The sequence below is a fragment of the Cucurbita pepo genome, chromosome LG10 (genome assembly GCF_002806865.2).
Source record: "Cucurbita pepo subsp. pepo cultivar mu-cu-16 chromosome LG10, ASM280686v2, whole genome shotgun sequence".
Classification (NCBI taxonomy): domain Eukaryota; kingdom Viridiplantae; phylum Streptophyta; class Magnoliopsida; order Cucurbitales; family Cucurbitaceae; genus Cucurbita; species Cucurbita pepo.
The window spans coordinates 5,677,113-5,697,160 of NC_036647.1; the positions used below are offsets into that span (position 1 = coordinate 5,677,113).

General features: G+C 35.0%; 3 protein-coding genes across 3 annotated transcripts; 1 reads left to right on the forward strand and 2 right to left on the reverse strand.

Annotated features, from left to right (window-relative positions):
- Positions 1–3,226: 3,226 nt before the first annotated feature.
- On the forward strand, positions 3,227–4,383 carry LOC111804221 (transcription repressor OFP1-like). Its single transcript, XM_023688950.1, has one exon. It carries the CDS (start codon positions 3,291–3,293, stop codon positions 4,305–4,307), a length of 1,017 nt encoding a protein of 338 aa, XP_023544718.1. The 5' UTR covers positions 3,227–3,290; the 3' UTR covers positions 4,308–4,383.
- Positions 4,384–10,579: 6,196 nt separating this feature from the next.
- LOC111804157 lies at positions 10,580–12,535 on the reverse strand. The gene is made up of 3 exons (XM_023688865.1): positions 12,009–12,535; positions 11,043–11,355; positions 10,580–10,949 (listed from the first exon to the last, which is right to left on the reverse strand). The coding sequence occupies exons 1-3, from the start codon at positions 12,479–12,481 to the stop codon at positions 10,716–10,718; spliced, it is 1,020 nt and encodes a 339-aa protein (XP_023544633.1). The 5' UTR covers positions 12,482–12,535; the 3' UTR covers positions 10,580–10,715.
- Positions 12,536–14,091: 1,556 nt separating this feature from the next.
- Positions 14,092–17,943, reverse strand: LOC111803589 (probable serine/threonine-protein kinase WNK5). Its single transcript, XM_023688069.1, has 6 exons — positions 17,367–17,943; positions 16,751–17,016; positions 16,446–16,669; positions 16,204–16,361; positions 15,071–15,353; positions 14,092–14,963 (listed from the first exon to the last, which is right to left on the reverse strand). The coding sequence occupies exons 1-6, from the start codon at positions 17,418–17,420 to the stop codon at positions 14,251–14,253; spliced, it is 1,698 nt and encodes a 565-aa protein (XP_023543837.1). The 5' UTR covers positions 17,421–17,943; the 3' UTR covers positions 14,092–14,250.
- Positions 17,944–20,048: the final 2,105 nt, after the last annotated feature.

Sequence of the window (20,048 nt, forward strand, 5' to 3'; positions counted from 1 at the left end):
ATAAACTGAATTTATTATTATTTATTATATTTGTATATTAATTAATAAATCAATCAATTAAAATAATAAATAATAAATATTTTTACGTTTAAATTTACTTAAAAAAAATATTGATAATTAAGTGCTTTAATTTAACAAAAAAAAAATTAATACTAATATTTTATATTAAATAGTTAATATAATATATTTATGTTTAATAATTATCTAAAAATAATCAATAATGAAAAACCAACAAAAATATAGCAAAAAAATATAAAGAAAATATCTCTCCCTCACCTAACATTAATAATAAACTTCTTTTACCCAAAAAAAAAAAAAAAAAAAAAAAAGTTTATCCATTAATTTGAATATATTAAATGATTTTTTTTTTTCGAGAAATGTCTATTCACATGAATATTTTATCGAAATATTTCTTTAGCGAGATTCCAATATTTCCATCAATTCGACATTTAAAACCTTGTGTTTGAGCATAAAATTTAAGAATAACGTGTAAAGTCATCTGCTGAAGTCAAGAAACAAGAAAAAAAAGAAAAAAAAAACGCTCTAAAATATCAACATGAATAACATTATAAAAAAAAAACATTAGAAGAAAACTACGAAAAATAAGATTATCCTAAGCTTGTGACGTGGATGAACAACGTTAGATTGAGAAATTATAAGCACAAACAACTTGGTTGATTAGTATTAATAGAGACATTATTGACAACACGTCCACTTGAGCATCAAGTAAGTAGGGACTATGAGATAGACTTGTCTTGTCAATCGTCCCAAAGTCACCTTATCCGAAACAATTTAAATGGGTCGAAACTTAGACAAACTAATAACACTATGGAGAGTAAATGAATAAAAAGGACAACCACCGCCAATAGACTTAATGACAATGAGATATCGTCTCTATGGTAAGGTGACTGCAGTAGAACCGAGCTCTAGAAAACGAGAAATAGATTGAGTTATAAGGTGTAGATAAATGGGTTCAAGGAAAACGTGGTACAAGAGACTCCGTTTATATAATAACGTTAGGACTTGAATTCCGACGCTGCAAAATCCAGATCGACGTAGGGAAGCATTCGAGAGCAATATGTCACAAAAGGTGTCGTTTCAGAGTTTTAGTTTGTCTTTCGTATTTCATTTTGTAATTGTATCCCAACTCGTTTTTTTGTAGTAAATTTGAAGAACACTGTGTCGTTCTTTTATCTTTTTTGTAGTGATCTAGATTCTTAGGACGTTCGAAAACTTGGGTCGTTATCGTAATTAAAATAGGTTGAATTTAGAAAATTATTTGAAAGGGATAAGAGGGCTTTAAATGGCAAAGACTTTGAAAGCCCATAATACACAAAACACATTAAAAGTCTTCTTCTCTTTGGTTGATGGGCCTATAACTTTAGAGCCTTTGGACCATCTAAGCAACTCCCAACACAACTAGGTTACTAGTAGAGACACGAACAAGACGACTTTTTAAGTTCATGCATGTACACGATATCCGTAGAGAACAGAGACACGTGTTTCATAATATTTCTTATTTAAGCTGTAAATAAGACGATTTTTGCGACATGGGTTTGAACCATTTAAGACAACTTAGCCATACCATTGAGAGAGAACGAAATAGGAGGTAAGAAGTTGAACACGTTAAGGCACTCGTTACCGTAAAGTTGGATGGGACCATTGGTTGTAGGACGTATGTCCTATAATTTGTGGGGCAAATGCTTGGTTTTAAGGGTAAGAAAGAATGTCTCCTCCAACCCATTTAAACATCATCTCTGCCACAAAACTATACAACTTGGTTTCCTTTTCCTTTATTTATCCCCACATTCACACATGTTTTCCTTCACTTCATTTCATTTCATATCACCTTTTTCACTGTCTATGTACCTCATTTTCTGTCTTCAATTCAATCCCGAAACCCTACACGTGTTATCTCATGTATTGATGATATGCTAACCGTGATGTATTTTTAGTACTAGTTTCGTCCTCGAACCAATTGCTCTATGTTCTCTTCCCTTGTAACAGCTCAAGCCCACTGTTAGCAGACATTGTCTGTTTCGGCCCGTTACATATCCACCCTCATAAAAAATGTTTTGTTCCCCTCTCCAACCGATATGAAAACTCCCCTTGGGGGCCCAATGTTCTTGTTGGCACACTGCTCGATGTTTGACTCTAATACCATTTGTAACAACCAAAGCCCACCGTTACTAGATATTGTCCATTTTGGCCTGTTACGTATTTAAGAAGAGGTTTCCACACCCTTATAAGAAATCATTTGTTCTCCTCTCTAACTGATGTGGGATCTCACACCTCTGTTCGTAGTGGGTCCCTACAGGATCCCGACTCCACAAATTAAGTATGTAACAAGACTAATCGTCGTGAATAAACAATGATGCACTATATCATTTAGTCGAGAATTCAGTCACTTTATATTTCAAGTTCTCTGAAGTTTGAACACCAAATTCGATATAAAGCCATTCATTACGAGTTTCAAAGGAGAAAATGACTTTCCCTAGACGAACGTAGACGAAGGTACGAAGATAATAATAATTTTTCAAGCCTTGTGATTGGCTTGTTTGGGTATTGAGGCATTATCCAAGCATGGGCTAGACTTGGAATGGTGACAAACTCTCAACACCAACACATTTCTTTTGTCTTTTTCTTTTATATTTCACTAACAAAATTATAAAAATTTATTTTATATTATAAAAATCAATACTTTACTTTAAAAAAAACAATTAAAATATCGACGTCGAGATTTTAATTCAATAGTGATACATATCGATAAAATAACGATATTAACATATATTCTTATAAATAAAAAATATTAAAATTATTTAAATAAATTATTGTTTTTTTTTCACTAGATATCGAAAATATTTAGTTTTCTATTTAAAATTAAAAAAAATATATTTTTTCTATAGATTTTAAAATTTAAAAGTAATTTTAGAAAAATAGATAATAAAATAAAGAAATTTTTTAGTGATTTATTAGTGTTTTTTTTATAATTGGGTTCTATTTAAACTTCTAATGCATCTTTTTTCTCCCTTTCTCATTTTATTATTAAAAAAAAAAACATATTTTTTTAGTATAAAACAAAAAAGAAATATTTAAAATAAAAATGCCACGTGGACCCCACCGTTTTGCCTTTATTCCCACTTTTTCTACGTCGGTGGGCCCCTTCTCTCTCCCCAAATCCTAAAACCGCCCCTCTTTTTTATATCTCCCACCGGCGACGCTAAAACAGAGCTGAGACAGAGAGAGAGAGAGAGAGAGATTGAGAATTTTTAGAGAGAGAAACTTTTCCGATGAGAAATCACAAATTCCGATTATCGGATATGATTCCAAACGCTTGGTTTTACAAGCTCAGAGAAATTGGCGGCGGCAGAGGAAGATCCTCGACCAACCAAACACCTTTTGATTCGAAGAAAAAGTTCCGGCAGCCACCGCCGCCGCCGCCGCCGCCAAAACAGAGACAGTTGCAAGTGTCGTCGCCATATTCTCACTCTAGAAAATCTTACTATTTCACCAGAGAACTCGAATCCAACAATGGGTTTTGTGTTAATTCCCCTCCGCCGTCCCCGCCGCCGCTGCCTATGCCGGTACCGCCGAGAAAGTCGTCGAAACAGGGGAAACCAGGAAAAATACAAACGAGTAACCGGTCGTCGACGGCGACGGCGGTGAAACTCCACAACTCCTCCTCCGTCGGTTGCAGCTGCCGCACGACGGCGGAGTCCATCTGTACCAAATCAAATTCTCCACCGGAATTGTCCACGTCACCCTCCGAAACCTCCCCTGAATCCGACAAAATCCTCGCCGTTGAACCCCAATACGAATCCTTCGACCGCGATATCGTAATCGACGTGTCGTCAAATTATTCCAACAATATCGTCGTCGGTGCCTTTGACTCCTTGTCGGAAGTGGACCTCCCGCCGATCATAACAAAGCAGAAGAAAAAAGACACAAAACAGAGGACGACGACGACGACAACAAATACGACAAAGAAACCTCCGGCGAATTCCCCCGGCGTACGGCTCCGAATCCACTCCCCCAAAATCGGGCACCGGAAAATCGGAGGCCGGAAAAGCGTGTCATCCCGGCGGAGCCTTTCCGACAGCTTGGCGATCATGAAATCATCGTACGATCCACAAAAGGACTTCAGAGAATCAATGGTGGAGATGATCGTTGAGAACAACATTAGAGGTTCGAAGGATTTGGAAGATCTTCTTGCATGCTATCTCTGTTTGAACGCCGATGAATATCACGATCTTATAATCAAAGTTTTCAAGCAGATCTGGTTTGATCTTACGGAACTTGCCGTTTGATTTTCAAATACCCATTTCAAATTTCTTGTACAGTTCTTCCCTCTAATTCTAAACAAAATTTAAATAAATTTTTTAGCTTAATTTCAACTTCTAAACATTGGGACAAAAAAGGTCCAATTTTTATTCATTTATTGTAGGAAGAACACATCCTTAAAAGACAAGATCATCATGTCTTGAAGCTCCTTCTCCAGGCAATACTTTCAGCTTTATGATCCAAGAAAATGACTCTTTAAATTCCCTTCCAATCTCGCAACATCCTCCCTAGCATACAGCTCAGTATCTAGCTTTGATATCATTTGCAATACTCCAAGTCTACCGCTACTAGATATTGTCCGTTTATTACGCATCGCCGTCAGTCTCACGGTTTTAAAATGCGTTTATTAGGGAGAGATTTACTTACCCTTTTAAGAAATTGTTTCGTTTTTTCTCTATAACCGATGTGAGATATCACAATCCACCCCCTTGGATGCCAGCGTCCCCATATTGTTGGGTGTCTGGCTCTAATACTCTTTTGAAACAACCCATGACTTTAATACCATTTGTAACACCTCGTCTTAAAAGTCTAAGCCCACTATTAGCAGATATTATCCGTTTTAGCTCGTTACGTATCGCCGTCAGCCTCACGATTAAAATTTTTTAAATTCGTAATAAATAAACAAGAATAACAATCGACGTATACAAACAGAACTCGTAATTTAACGACAAACAAGTGGAAAAAGAAGCTGAAAAGAAGTGGGAAAAGGAGGTGAAAGAAAAAAGGAATTCAAAAAATAAAGTAAAAGTTGAGTTGATTTTCTCCACTTTTATTTTATTTTATTTTATTTTTTTACTTTTTAGTAAAAATGATAAGCTTATCTTTTAACTATTAATAATTAAATATTGCTGAATATTTGAAATTCATTTTTTTTATGTATAAATTATTTTTTCATAAAAAAAATGGTTAATTAAGATATATTTAAGCAATTATTTTAAAACAATTTTCTTATTTTATTAGTATTATTATTATTTTTTTAATTTTTAAACAAATAAATAATTTGAATAATGACATGGGAACTTGGATGATAATTGTACCTTCAAACATATATAGTTTAAAATTTGAAATTTTGGAGATTTCAAGAAAAAAAAAATTGAAATTTATGTTCAATAATTGAATTGACTTTTCTACGAAAAACATTAAAATATTTACTTCTACGCATCTCCAAATAAAAATAATTGATTATAACAACGTACGTATTCACAAAAGTAAAATTTTGTATTTTTAAAACCCGTCTAAAAAACTACTCATTACTGTCCTATCTTAGCTTCCATGGTCATTCCAGGATCCACCGTCATCTGTACAGGGGCGCTTTACCTTTATCTGAATAAATAAGGTAGCACGTGGTTTTAAGGGTTCGAATCATCGAGTATTACTTCGTTCCCCTTTCCAAGTGATGTGGAATCTCACAATGATAATTACATTCGATTATATATTATGGTATTGAGTTAATTAACTATCTCTGTGTATGAAAATTATACCACCTCTTCGAGATAGGGTCTTGTGACAAACACCTATCTATGTCCATGATAATTGTACCACTATATCGTGATTTTACTTGTCGCAACCACTCGTTAATGTTTATGGGAGTTGAATTATTTTTGTTCATTTTTGCATATCTATTTTCAATATTCAACCTTTTTTAAGAAATGTTTTTAAATAAAGACAAAGGTCTACACGGGTTACAATGGGAAGGATTTGTTACTATGGAAGACTCATAAATTACGAACGTATGGTGCAAATTTAAACTTATCTATCTCTTAAACTCCACAATTTCATACGTTTTAAATTCATAAACGTAATGTCTCAAAAAACGTTATTCATTTGTAGTAGTTTTTGTTTGACCTTTACCTCGAGTTTATACCCTTGGTTTGATTATTATTACCTCATTTACTATAACAACATCTTGACCTCGAGTTCATAATCTTTATTTCTTCTTCACCTACTATTGACTCAGTGTTGGAATGGTAAAATCTCAATTTTTTTTATTATTATTATACTTTAGAAGTAGAATAATTGAATTAGATTTTACTTTTAGCGGTGTTTAAATGACTCGAAAATTCAACCAATCTGAACTACCTAACTCGAACCACAAAAGCTCGATTGGGTTCCAAAAATTTTGGTATGTTCGTGGGTTGATATATTTTTTTATTGAATCAACCCGACCAACTCGAGAATAGAGAACTAGGTTGGGTTGAGTTGTGAACTCTATTCAAGTTGCTCAGGTCACCAACTCAACCAACACAAAATTTCGAGTCGATCCAAAAGATTTCTTCAATCCTCCCAACCCGTATACAACCCTACAAATTTTTTAACGTGACAATCATGCCTAATACGACGTTAAATATTTGTGCAAATATATCCTTTTAGCCCCTCTTTTTAAGCTTTATTCAAAAAGAAAAAGGAAAAAAAGAAAAAAAAAAAGTTGAGTTGAAAAAAGCATTTAAAAATTCTTTAATAAAAAGAAAAAAAAAAAAGAAAATTGGGGAGTGGGGTTCATGCATGTGCATGTCTATCATCCATCTGATTCTGGATGGTACATAAGCTTTGACTTTCTTTTGTCAAACCTTATACTGCCACGTCATTTCATGTCTTGTCCGTACTACCCCCACGTGTCCTAATGTAAGTGGGAGAATGGGAAACTGTCGGCGACGGTAGAAAGGACAAAATAACCCGACCCGTCGATTCCGGGTTTCCATCCGACCGGGAATTAATTTTAAAAAAAGATTCTTATTAAATAATTAATTAAACCCAATTCAATCATAAAATGTTTGTAGTAGTTGATCCCTAAAAATTGATCGGTAAGATTTGTATTAGCCAACCAAACATCACTTGTATGGAATCCAAGTTTATTGAGACCAAGGTCTCTCAATGCAACGCCGCGTCCAACATCATCTTGGTTCCCAATTAACAAGCTCATACGAGGTGTCGTCAACCATCGTAGCTCACTCGATCATGCTATTAAGAACGGACCCACGTGTTGTTCATAATACCGAAACATCTTGAATACATAATTTTACTCATTTATGTAATTCCACACTATAAAATGGTGTTGATGCATGATTCTAAACAAGGTGTGCATTCAATGTGGAATCTGAAGTAAACCCAAGTCAACTATCAAGATAACGTGTAAAATAACAACCTCATACCAAGATGTTTCTCGAGTAAATATACTCTTAAGCTTAAGTTAGTATTAGAAACGCCTTTCATTGGAAAATGTGACAAATTTTCTCCATTTTTTAGGGTCCAAGACTGACGGCAAACTGAATTTCGTCCGGTTGTTTAACAATGTCGGCCGACCTTCCCTCGGTCGGAAGTTTACAAAATTAAATATAAAAAATCAAATCTTTAATAATAACTTTTTTTTTTTTTTTAATTTCAATTAAAGCATGATTATTAAGTTGATTATTTAATTATTATTTTTCTATTTGATTTTCTTTTTGTGGAATTAAATAAGAATAATAGAAGCCAAATATAATATTGCAAACACACAAATAAATGTTCTCTAAAGTACCACTAATTTTTCTCTTTTTCTTCCATTACCTTTTAACCAATAAAAAATTAGTATTAAAAAAAATATAATTGGAGTATTTACTTAATAATTAAAAGTTATAAGACACNAAAAAAAAAAAAAAAAAAAAAAAAAAAAAAAAAAAAAAAAAACACGTTACCTACTAATTCTTACTAAAAAGGCTCGGTTATTTGTTAATTTGCATTTTTTAAGCTATGGGTATTTGAACTAATGCCGTTCAAGACATGGGTCACTGATGAAAGTCATCTTTAATTCAAAATCGCTATTGAAATTGAGTCGTAAACAAGTTTCGGTCAGAGATTTGAATCATTGTCTACACTTACATTGCCCCCTTCGTCATAGTAGCTTGATACCAATGAGTGATTTCATTGTCTTAAAAGCTAGCCAGTGATATCAGAGCCAGACACCGGACGTCGTGAGGACGTTGGGCTCTCAAGGAGGATGAATTTTGAGATTTTACAAATTGTATTAGAGCCATACACCGGGCGACGTGTTATAAGGGCGTGAAACCTCTCCCACGTTTTAAAATCATGAGGCTATATCGAATCGAATTAATCTCGAGAATAATTTGTTTTTGGGTAGGTCGAGAAAGCCCTACTAACCCCTTCTAATACATCCAAAATTAATAATATATAAAGACAAAGAATAAGCCACACTATTAAAGAAAAGGAAAATTATATATTTATAAATATTAATCACATAATTTAAGAGGTAGGGAAGAAATTCGGTGACAGACCAATGACAAAGCGACAAGAATTGATCGGTGACTTAACCACTGTGGGTGATGGGGATACAAAAATCTTCCAGAAAATCTTAAATTACAGCCGTCGCTTTATACAGGTGTCCTTTTCGGTAATAAACTGTTTTTATTGTCCTTTACCAAACTTATTTTTTTTAATTATATTTCGCCCCCTCTATTTCTCTATTATTTCAAATTGTCCCACGCGTCCATTTTATTTAGTACACGACGCCGTTTTATTAGGTTATAATATATTCTTTTATTATTATATAATTTATTTATTTTTTTGTCCTTTCCTTATATTAATTAAAAATTTCAAATTTGTCTGTCATTTTTTATTTAGTAACCTAAAAAGAATTTGACCATGAAAAATCATTATAGTTCCTTGAAAATTGAAATGATCTTTGACCAATTTAGCGTTACGAACACCGAGAATTTGACCAATTTAGGCTATCTAAGGTTAAAATTTTAAAAATTGAAAATTCAAGTCGGTTCGTGTGTTGATATATTTTTTTCGGGTCGACTAACCCAAAGATGAGATTACAACCCAACCCAACCGTATCTCTAAGATTAAAGATATTTGACGTTTGTAACTGATATTAGTGATATGTTATGACTTGAGAATGTTTGATATTTGATAAATTCGACCCGAAAGTAGAAGATTGGACTGGGTTGCGTTGTGAATTCTATTTATATTTCTTATGTCACCAACCTAAACAACTCGAAATTTCGAGTTGGACTGAAAGATTTCCGTACCCAACTCATATGCACCCCTACTTTGGAGTCTATTAGGTGGTGGCAGTACACCCTGTAACAATCTAAGTCCACTTCTAACAGACATTGTCTGTTTTGGCTCGTTACATATCTCCGCTTCATAGTTTTAAAACATATTTACTAGGGAGAGGTTTCTATACCATTATAACGAATGCTTCGTTCCCTTCTCCAATGATGTCGGATCTCACACACCCTTTTTAAGGAAACTATACGTGACACTCACTTCATCAGATACTATTATAGATAATGCTACAAAGTCTAAGATCGATAGTAGACTAAGACACACAATAGGCTGTTCGATTACAAATGTTTTGATGGGATCTAGTGCATTAGCTTCGAGATGCAAGTATTATAACAACAACGGGAGGACAACTTAATTAATAATCTTAGAATTATTTGAATGTGTTAATTTAAATTTAATACAAATCATAATAAATAGATAATATCATTTCAATTGCAAGAATCAACTTATCATTTTAAATTGAGTACAAAATCTAAGATTATATGAACACAAAAATTTCATGTTTAAACTTAAGATTTTAATTATTGTATCATTGTTTAGACTGACATAAATATTTTAGATATTTTATATAATAATTAGAAAAATGTCTATATCCTCAATAATTTCGCTGTATGTCAATCAAGAGATAAGGAGAAGAACGAAACATCCTTCCTAAGAGTGTGAAAACCTCTCCCTAGCACTCCCTAGCAGACGTGTTTTAAAAACCTTGAGAGGAAGACTGAAAGAGAAAGCCCCAAAGAGAACAATATTAGTTAGCAGTGGGCTTGGGCTGTTACAAACGGTATTAGAGGCAAACATCGGGCGATGTGTCAGTGAGGAGGTTGAGCCCTGAAGGGGATGGACACGAGGTAGTGTGCCAACAAGGACGTTGGCCTAAAGGGGTGGATTGGGGGGTCCCACATCGTTTGAAGAAGTGAACGAGTGCTAGTGAGAACACTAGACCCCAAAGGGAGGTGGATTGTGAGATTGAGCTCCAAAGGGGAGTGGACATGAGGCAGTGTGCTAGCAAGGACACTGGCCCCAAAGGGGAGTTGGATTAGGGGTCCCACGTCGATGGGAGAAGGAAACAAGTGCCAGTAAAGATGCTGGGCCTCGTGCTAGTAAGAATATTGGCCCAAAATGGATAGATTGTCAGATCACACATCGATCGATTGAGGAGAACAAAACGTTGTTGTAAGTATATAAATGAAATTACAATATTCAATTCCACAATTTTCTTCAAATACAAATAATTTTCAAATACAAATCCCAATAAACCCTTCAATCAACAAACCAATCATATGAACATTCAATCACAAACCCAATGCTTATTTGCCTTTAAACAATGAACACATGCAATTGTAAAGAACATAAACTGAAATAACATAAAACGCAACCAGAATTTGATCATAAATGGTGATGATCTTAGAATGGGAATGCTTTTTCACCAAATTACGGTTTGAAACTTCAAGCTCAATCGAGAACGACGTTCGACTTCCAAGCAAGTCTGGCACAAACGTCATCTCACTTCTTGCACTCTTCAATTTTCCCAAGCTTCGTTCCTATCAAAACCAAACGGGTTTAATAGTTATCAAATGAAACCTAAACAACATCCGTAAACTAGTCACGAAACACAAGAGTACGAATAAGATTACCACGAGTTGCTCGCCGAGGGTGACAACAATCGTGTCGGCAGCAGCATCAAAGGTAAAGGAGGAGGGTTGTTGATAAGAATTGATAGAGAATTGGCAATGCTCTCCGGGGATGTGGAGGCTCATCATGTTCTTAGTTTTATTTTCCCTCTCACATGGGTTTGGGTTTTGGTGATTATTATTGTATCTATAAACGCTGAAAATGCTCTCTTTTTTGTCTCCTTTCTTCATGTTCTCACCCATGCATTTCCATAACCTTTCGCTTATTTTCTCTTCAATCCCTTCTAGTTTGCTTCTTAGTTTCTCCATCTTTTCGCTGCAAGTCGACCCGAATCGAACCGGATCGAATTCGATTCAAAAACGGGTTAGTACAGATAATAGCTGAACTCAGTTGATTGGGTTAGAAATCAAAAAATTTCCGAATTTACTAAAGAATGGAATACAAATTATTGGAATCCGAGACCAAAAAAAAAAAAAAAAAAAACCAGTAAGATTAATATATGAAGTGTCAATATACCGTTTTTATCCATATATTAACGGGTAAGAATTTTTTAGAATTCTTAAATTTTGGTATTTTTAAAATAAAGTATTATTTTCGTCTATAACTTTTTTATTAATTAATTTCACATGAAATAACTAAAAAATCAAATTAAACCTATTTGATTAGGTTTTTTAAATTATATAAATATATGTGTACATGTGTGTATATATATATATATATGTGTATAGATATGTATATATGTGTATATATGTGTATAGATATATGTGTATATATATATATATATATATATATATGTATATATGTATATATGTATATAATTCCTATTAATAAATAAATTCTATTAAAGAAAACATTTCCGTAAAAAGTGGGCCTGACTTGGGCCACTTACAGCGAAGCCCAGCCCATTACAGCCCATTTAGAAACATATCGGAAACATTCAAAGTTAATGGATGGAATCGGAATTTTACCTGATTTGCCGGTTCGTTGCGGCCTGTACAACTGTATTTTCCGACGCCTCGCTGTCATTCCGGCGCCGTACCTGGAAAACCACCTCCCGATTTCCGACGTCTCCAGCCCAGCTCTGATCATCATCTTCCCAAACGGATTTAGCTTCATTCACCACCGACAAAATCTCCTCGCCGGAAATCCCGTGATTAACAATACGAAACGCCCCGAATTCATTGGCCGACCGGAGCATTCGCGCGGTCGCGTCGCCGCCACTTGGAGAAGCGAGTGATCGGAAATCAATGACGGCGAGAGAAGGATTAGTGGTGGAGATAAAGCGGGATTCTGGCAAAGAGAGCTGCGGTAGGTGAATCGACTTCTCGAGAAATTGTTTGAAGGTCTCGTTGGCCGCCGAGCGCGATCCGGTGCCAGTGGGGATCGGAGACGGCGGCGGAGCTGGGATTGTCAAGCGGGATTTTGTGCGTGAGAGAGCCATATCTTTTAATAACGACGGTGGACGGCGGCGGAATTGGGAGTTTATTAGTTCTGATTATTTGGGGTTTTTTTTAATAAATATATATATTAAAAAAAATAGAAAATTTGTTTTGAAGGGCCCAATTGGGTCATTTATGGCGTAGTACGCACGTTTTGTGTTTGTTACTTAATGCTTATCATTAATTCATTTTTTCGTTATTTATTTATTTATTCTTTCATTATTATTTCTCCTATAAATAATAATAATAATAAATCTACCCTCTCAAATTTAAAATCCGTTAATAGAGTTAATAATTTAATAATATATTAGCTTTTAGTTCACTTCCGACAGTTGTCGGTGCTATAGATAGGAGTACGTTATGGTAGGATTGTGTGTTATGCCCCTTTGGTTCCTGTAGATGGAAAGAGTTGTCGGGTGATCCCTAGATTGTAACATGTCTGGTCATTAACTCATTGCACCGGTGTTATTGTTTCTAGGAACGACTGATGCGTCACCTGCATAGGTACGTACGTAGCGTAGTGTCGATGGCACATTCAACATAGTGTTCAGACTCTTGTGCCTTCCAGAATTAGGGGTCTTCGAGCCTCTTGCGTACGATTAGCCAGCCTTACAGCGACAAAAGGATTAAATGTCCCCCCATGTTATAGTTTCCTCATGCTACATTAACTCCTCACACCATTGTCGCTGTTTCTAGGATCGACTGACGCCTCACCTGTACAGGTACCTACGTAGCATAGTGTCGATGGCACATTCAACATAGCGTTTAGACTCTTGTGCCTTCCAGAATTAGGGGTCTTCGAGCCTGCTGCGTACGATTAACCAGCCTTACAGCGACAAAAGGATTAGATGTCCCCCCAAGCTACAATTCCCCCATGCTACATTAACTCCTCGCACCATTGTCACTGTTTCTAGGACCGACTGACGTCTCACTTGTACAAGTACCTACGTAGCGTAGTGTCGGTGACACATTCAACATAGGGTTCAGACTCTTATGCCTTCCAGAATTAGGGGTCTTCGAGCTTGCTGCGTCAGATTAGTCAGCCTTGTAGCGACAAAAGGATTAGATGTCCCCCCATGCTACAATTCCCCCATGCTACATTAACTCCTCGCACCATTGTCACTGTTTCTAGGACCGACTGACGTCTCACTTGTACAAGTACCTACGTAGCGTAGTGTCGGTGACACATTCAACATAGGGTTCAGACTCTTATGCCTTCCAGAATTAGGGGTCTTCGAGCTTGCTGCGTACGATTAGTCAGCCTTGTGGCGACAAAAGGATTAGACGTCCCCCCATACTACACTTCCCTGTGGCCTGAACCCGGTGCCACATTAGGTTAGGGAGTTGGTCGTTACTTTAAAAAAAAAAAAAATCATATTTGAATACTCTAGCCAATTGGATCGAAGAACTAATATGCAAACCCTGATCAACCTGATTTCATTCGGAACTTCGATCTAAAATATCTAAAAACATCAAAACTACAAGAAAAGTAAGATTCATATTATATTATCGATCTAAACTTATTTGAGATTTGAATCGCTCTACAAGTAAGATCGATCAAATCAATATCGAAGAATTTTAAGCATATAACCTAAACTACGTTCAATTATCGAAGCATTATGTTTCACACATTTTACAAATGCAAAACAAATACAAGCACACATTTAAGTTTGTTTCATTTATTTATACACAAATCCTCGAACCCCTAATGAAACCATTCATGAACATCAAGAACATTACTTTGTTGGTTCTTGATGAACATTTGGTTACCCTATGGCTTTTGGTATCCAATATTCTCCATGGCATCCACCGTATTAAACAATCGCTTCTTCAACAACATCTCTACTAACGATCGGTGCAACGCCTCGCTACGGAGGTTCACCATTGACTTCACCCTCGTAAGCCTAGCCGACTTATCAGATCGGGTTCGTCTCTCAAACGCTTCTCGATCCACCATTACTTTAATGTCCTTATACCTCAAATGGTGCGCGTCTATCTTCATGGTAGGGCAAAATCTTGTAGGGTTCTTGGTGGTTGATATGCATTGAGGATCTCTTCCATACTCATCTTCATTGTTTGACCAAAAGCTTATTTCAGAGTAATTGAAGGAAGAACTTGTATCATCATCATCAATATTCACACCATCCAATATATGATGATGGGAATTCTCATAAAAAGAGTAGAAACCCTCAAGAGAATTTGAGGAGGAGGCATGGGAGGAGCACGAGTAGAAAGGATGTCGGGTCACGAAGCTTTCGTCATCGTCGTCGTCACCATCGTCTTCTTCTTGTTCATCATAGTTGAAGCTATCTTGATGGTATTCCTCCCAATTGGGTATCAATGTGGATATCTCATTTTTTATCATCATAGCTATCTCACTCGGATCCCAATCACTGATTTCCAACTCTTTAACCATCTCGGTCGCAACGTCGATAGCTGTATCGTTTATCGTGTCGAATGCAAAGTGTACGTTCTTAGCTTTACCTATCCACATGCATATGACGAGTTTTTAAATTAGAAAGAAGAAATCGATACTGAATGAAACCAAAATTTAGAGACAGATTTGTAGGGTAAGAGTTAGCGATATTTACCGTTCTTCACTTTGATATGCACTTTTAGAAAAACGGTATCGTCGTTGGGATTCATTGATCCAGAAATGACCATGTCTGTCCTTCTTGACATTGAATTGTTTGGAGTTTGTGATGAACACAAGAAGTGTTCTTGATGAGAGCCATTGTTGTTACTGGAAGCTAGAAATGGGTCAAGCAAGAGCTCTTTGGCAGGCACCCTCTTTGAAACATTCTCCAAGCATTTCTTTACAAAATTTTGGGCCTCCAAGTCTTTGATCCCATAGAATGCATTTGGCAACTTTCCCTGCTCGTGCCATGCAATTTTCTTTAGTCTTACGTGTTGCCGTCAACCTCACAGTTTTAAAACATCTCTACTAGGGAGAGGTTTTCACACCCTTATAAGAAATGCTCCGTTTCTCTCTCCGACCGATGTGGGATCTCACAATCCACCCTTTGAGGGCCCAACGTCCTCATTGGCATACTGCCTGGTGTATGGCTCTGATATCATTTGTATCAGCTTAAGCCCACTGCTAACAGATATTATCCACTTTGGCTTGTTACATATCGCCGTCAGCCTCACGGTTTTAAAACGTGTCTACTAGTGAGAGGTTTCAACCCCCTTATAAGGAATACTTCGTTCCCCTCTCCAACAGACGTGAGATCTCACAATCCACCCCCCTTGGGGGCCCAACGTCCTCGTTGGCATACCGTCCGGTGTCTGGCTTTGATACCATTTGTAACAGCCCAAGCCCACCACTAGCAGATATTATCCGCTTTGGCTCGTTACATATCGTCGTCAGCCTCACATTCTAAAATGTATCTACTAGGGTTAGGTTTCCACACCCTTATAAGGAATGCTTCATTCCCCTCTCCAAACGATGTGAAATCCTACGTTGATCGTTCGATCTTCGCGTCGTTAAATTTCAAAAAAATGTTTGACATGTCAACTTTCAATTTTGTGCCTACTGTGTATATGCTATTGACTCCGACAACGAGCTAAATGCTTACATGATTACTAACAGATGTTTATCATTTGTTTCGAAAATATCCATATTTTAATAGACACCATCTTCATGGATTTATTCGAAACTCGTTACTAAATCGATACAAATCGTAATAGTTTAGAGAGATTGATCATATTTTTATCGACTTACCGAAGTGACTTTCTTGTATATCTGAGCAGGGTTGGAGCACTCGCTATAAGGATACTCCAAAGTGAGCATCTCAATCAAACACATTCCAAAGGAATAAACATCTACAAGCTCATTATAATCCTCATCATACAGCTCCGGTGCCATGAACTCGGGTGTACCTGCAAACTCCGATCGTCAAAGCATTTTTTTTAAGACAATATCATATCATTATAGAAATATGAAGCTCAAATCGAGAAGCTTACCTATGACACTATGAGCGTGTTGAGAATCATGAAGGATGGTTGCAAGTCCCAAGTCACCAATTTTAACTTGCCCAAGATGGCCATTGATGAATATGTTATCACATTTAAGATCTCTATGGATTACAGGAGGATCATGGCCATGAAGATAAGCTAGGCCGTGTAGGATTTGTCGAGCCCAGTTCTTGATCGCTTCGATATTGATGTTTCGATGTTTTTGTCGGTACCTAATAGCATCAACGAAGCGAAATGAACAAATATCAAGAACAAGAACAAGATAAAATAATGTTGTGAATTATGAGTAGTACTCTCTAAGGCTGCCGGAGGTGAACATTTCGGTGATGAAGTTGAAGGTTCGACGATGAGTATCGATCCATGAAGCGTAGAATCGGATGATCGAGTCGTGGTTGAGGTTCTTGAGGAGATGAACTTCTGAGTAGAGACGTTGTAGTTCCTCAGGGGAATGGAACACATCTTTGAGCTGGACTTGGTTCCATGCCACTTCAATCCCAAGCACCTCATCAAAGGCTTTATATACCGTCTTCATCGCTCCTTTCCCGAGAATCTCTCTAAACTGCATAGTAACCGCTGATATTATTTTTTTTGGACTTTTTTAAAACACGATAGTCCTCGATTATCATCTTATTAAAAAATTACCCCAAATTTTGAAGTAATTTATATAATTCAACCTAAAAATAACCAGATTAGGAACTACAAACATGTTTTAAGTCAATTTGAGCATAGTTCAGCTGATTTTAACATAGATATTAATTATCTTTTCAATTTTTGCACAATAATACTCGATTATCATCTTATTCGTAACCCATAGCAAATTTTTCCGAGTAATTTATATAATTTAAGGTAAAATATACAGGAAAAGAAAGGGAATTAAAGGAGGAGTATGTAGGGTTTATAGAAACTTACCCGTCCATAGCGACCAGATGGGTCTGTTTCAGCATACCCAGAAGGCTGTGCCATTGTTCTTAGCTCAAAATCAAAATCAAAATCAAAATAGAAACAATTATATATATTGAAAAAGTATTGTTTTTGTAAAATTCAAACAAAATTATTGAAGAAAAAAAAGGAAGAAGGAATTGCTAGATGATCCGAGGCTTCCCTTGATAGTTTTCATTGGAGAAAAATCCAAACAAAAACCAGAAAAGATTTGAGTAATGAACACAAATAAGCTTAATCCAATTCATTTCAACAACCCCACGTGAAAATTTGTGGTAATATTTTGAAACCATTTGTGTCAAAATCCAAAACCCAGAAGAAAAAAAGGTGTTTGGATGGTGGGAAAATGAAAAGATGGAAGCTTTTTTGAGATTATGAACTGGAAATGGAGGAAGAACAAGAGATGAAATGGAATAATAATCTGAATTTGAAGAATCTGTGCCCTCGCTTTGCTACAACCATTTGTGAAATTTTCTCGGGAAAATTTGATTTGATTTGATTTGATTTTCTTAGAACACAAAAATTTTCTCTTTCTTTGTTTCTTTGGGGATTTGAATGCAAAATTAAATGAAATGAAGAAAGAACAAGAGGCGTCTGTTTTTTAACGGATGACGTCTGTTGACGGTGACGGGGTTGATTTTTAACGGAGAATTTAGTGGCTGGTTCGGCTTCGGCTGCGAGCCAGCCGGCAGACTGTGAGAAGGGTTGTGTTGTGGTAATTGGTTAGTCATAATTCAAATAAATTTAAAATACTTCCAAATTTTTATTATGTCCTTTTAATTTTAAAAATGTCAAATGAGTCCTTTTAATTTTATGTAATAATTGTTCGGTATAAATTTTTTTGTACAATAAGTTCATTAGAACAATTCAACGGTTTAGCTACTAAACACGACGTTGAAAGTTCAGTAAATTATTAAGTATAAAATTTTAAACTCAAGGATTTAATAGCAAATTAAGTTCGAGAATCTATTTAATGCATACGTAACGGGTCGAGATAAATTATATACTAAAATATTCAACCTTTTTTAATTTTATGAATCTATAAAATACTGAATTTATGTTCAATATATTCATGATTTTTTAATTTTATGCATAGTTTTTTGTTTTCTAAATGTCTAATAAATTAGAGTATATTAAAAATAAATATTTAAAGATTTATTAGTCTGAAAATTTAGATATTTTCTAAAGTTTAGGGATCTATTAGAAATAATTTTAAAAATATAAATACTAAATTGTAATTTAATATTTAAGGTACTTGTGTGTCGTGACATTTCTCTATAACACAGTAGCAGGAACTCACTGAACGTAGAATTGTTTTAAGTAAAACGTTTTTAATTTTGAAGTTTTTATGATTAACTTACTAAAAAAGAAATGCATCTCACGGATATTGATACTGGCGTTTAATTCTTTGAGATAGCGTACATTACATTAATTAGATGGTCTAACAATAACAAATAAAGAATTAATGATTAATTCTATAAACAAAACAACTTCTTAAAACTTTGTATTTTTAAAATATGAATTTATAAATTTAATTTTTAGAACTGAATATAAAGTGTAAAAAAAAAAAACTTTATTAGAAGCCAAAATAAAATAAAAATAATAATTATATTTATAAATAAAAAGAAAGTTGAGGAGTTGAAGGGAGCCGGCTTGGCTGAATTAAATAGTGAGCCGATGATTATATTTATAAATAAATAAGTAAATAAATAAATAAGAAAGTAGCCATCAGAGTAATATTTTAATATTTAAGTTGACTTTGTAAGGGCCAATAATGAAAAAGGGCCAATTGCCCTTTTAATTTCTCTTTTATTTTAAAATGTATTTTGGTAAAAGTTTTTACCTTTTAATTAAATTTGACCACCTTTTATTTTTTAATTTCAAAAATTACACGTGGAAAATAAAAACAAAAGCATATAAATTGAAAGCTTCCCACCCACGTACTCTACCAATATTTTATACTATACATAATTTCAAAATTTTTATAGATGAGATAATTGGAGCAGAGTAAGGGATATTCACCGACCAGCTCAAGTAGTAGATTATACTCTACCATTTGTGACAACGCAAGTCCACCGTTAGCCGATATTGTCTGTTTTGACCCATTACGTATCATCGTTAGCCTTACAATTTTTTTAAAATACGTCTACTAAAGAGAAGTTTTCACACCCTTATAAAAAATGTTTCGTTCCGCTCTCAAATCAATGTGAGATCTCACAATTCACTTATTTTGGGGGCCAATGTCATTGTTGGCACATCGCCCAGTGTTTCCCTCTGATACCATTTGTAATAGTGCATGTCTGCTTTGGCTCATTAGCAAGTTTTTTTTCCGCTACTTCCTACCGTGGCAGCCTCTAACTCTAAAGCGTGTCGAATTTATCAATATTCTCTAAATTTTTTAAGAAAAAATGGGCATATTTCAATTAATTAGGAAGTATGACAAATTCAAACTGAAAAAAATAATAGTAATAATTGTAAAAAGATGATGGATGATTAAGTAAATATTGATAAAATAAAGGGTATAATTCAACTATTTTTATACCATCAAGGACTTATCTTTTTTTATTATATTTAAAAAAAAAAAAAGATTCTATCACAATTATGCTAAATTTTTAATAAATCCAATATACTTAAATATTTGAGCTGACTTTA

Coding starts and splice junctions, on each gene's coding strand:
- LOC111804221 (XM_023688950.1), top strand. CDS start 3,291: ATGAGAAATCACAAATTCCGATTATCGGATATGATTCCAAACGCTTGG.
- LOC111804157 (XM_023688865.1), bottom strand. CDS start 12,481: ATGGCTCTCTCACGCACAAAATCCCGCTTGACAATCCCAGCTCCGCCG. Junction 11,356..12,008: donor GCAACGAACCGGCAAATCAG/GTAAAATTCCGA, acceptor GTCGACTTGCAG/CGAAAAGATGGAGAAACTAA. Junction 10,950..11,042: donor CCCTCGGCGAGCAACTCGTG/GTAATCTTATTC, acceptor TGGTTTTGATAG/GAACGAAGCTTGGGAAAATT.
- LOC111803589 (XM_023688069.1), bottom strand. CDS start 17,420: ATGGCACAGCCTTCTGGGTATGCTGAAACAGACCCATCTGGTCGCTAT. Junction 16,670..16,750: donor ACCTCCGGCAGCCTTAGAGA/GTACTACTCATA, acceptor TGATGCTATTAG/GTACCGACAAAAACATCGAA. Junction 14,964..15,070: donor GCATATCAAAGTGAAGAACG/GTAAATATCGCT, acceptor GCATGTGGATAG/GTAAAGCTAAGAACGTACAC.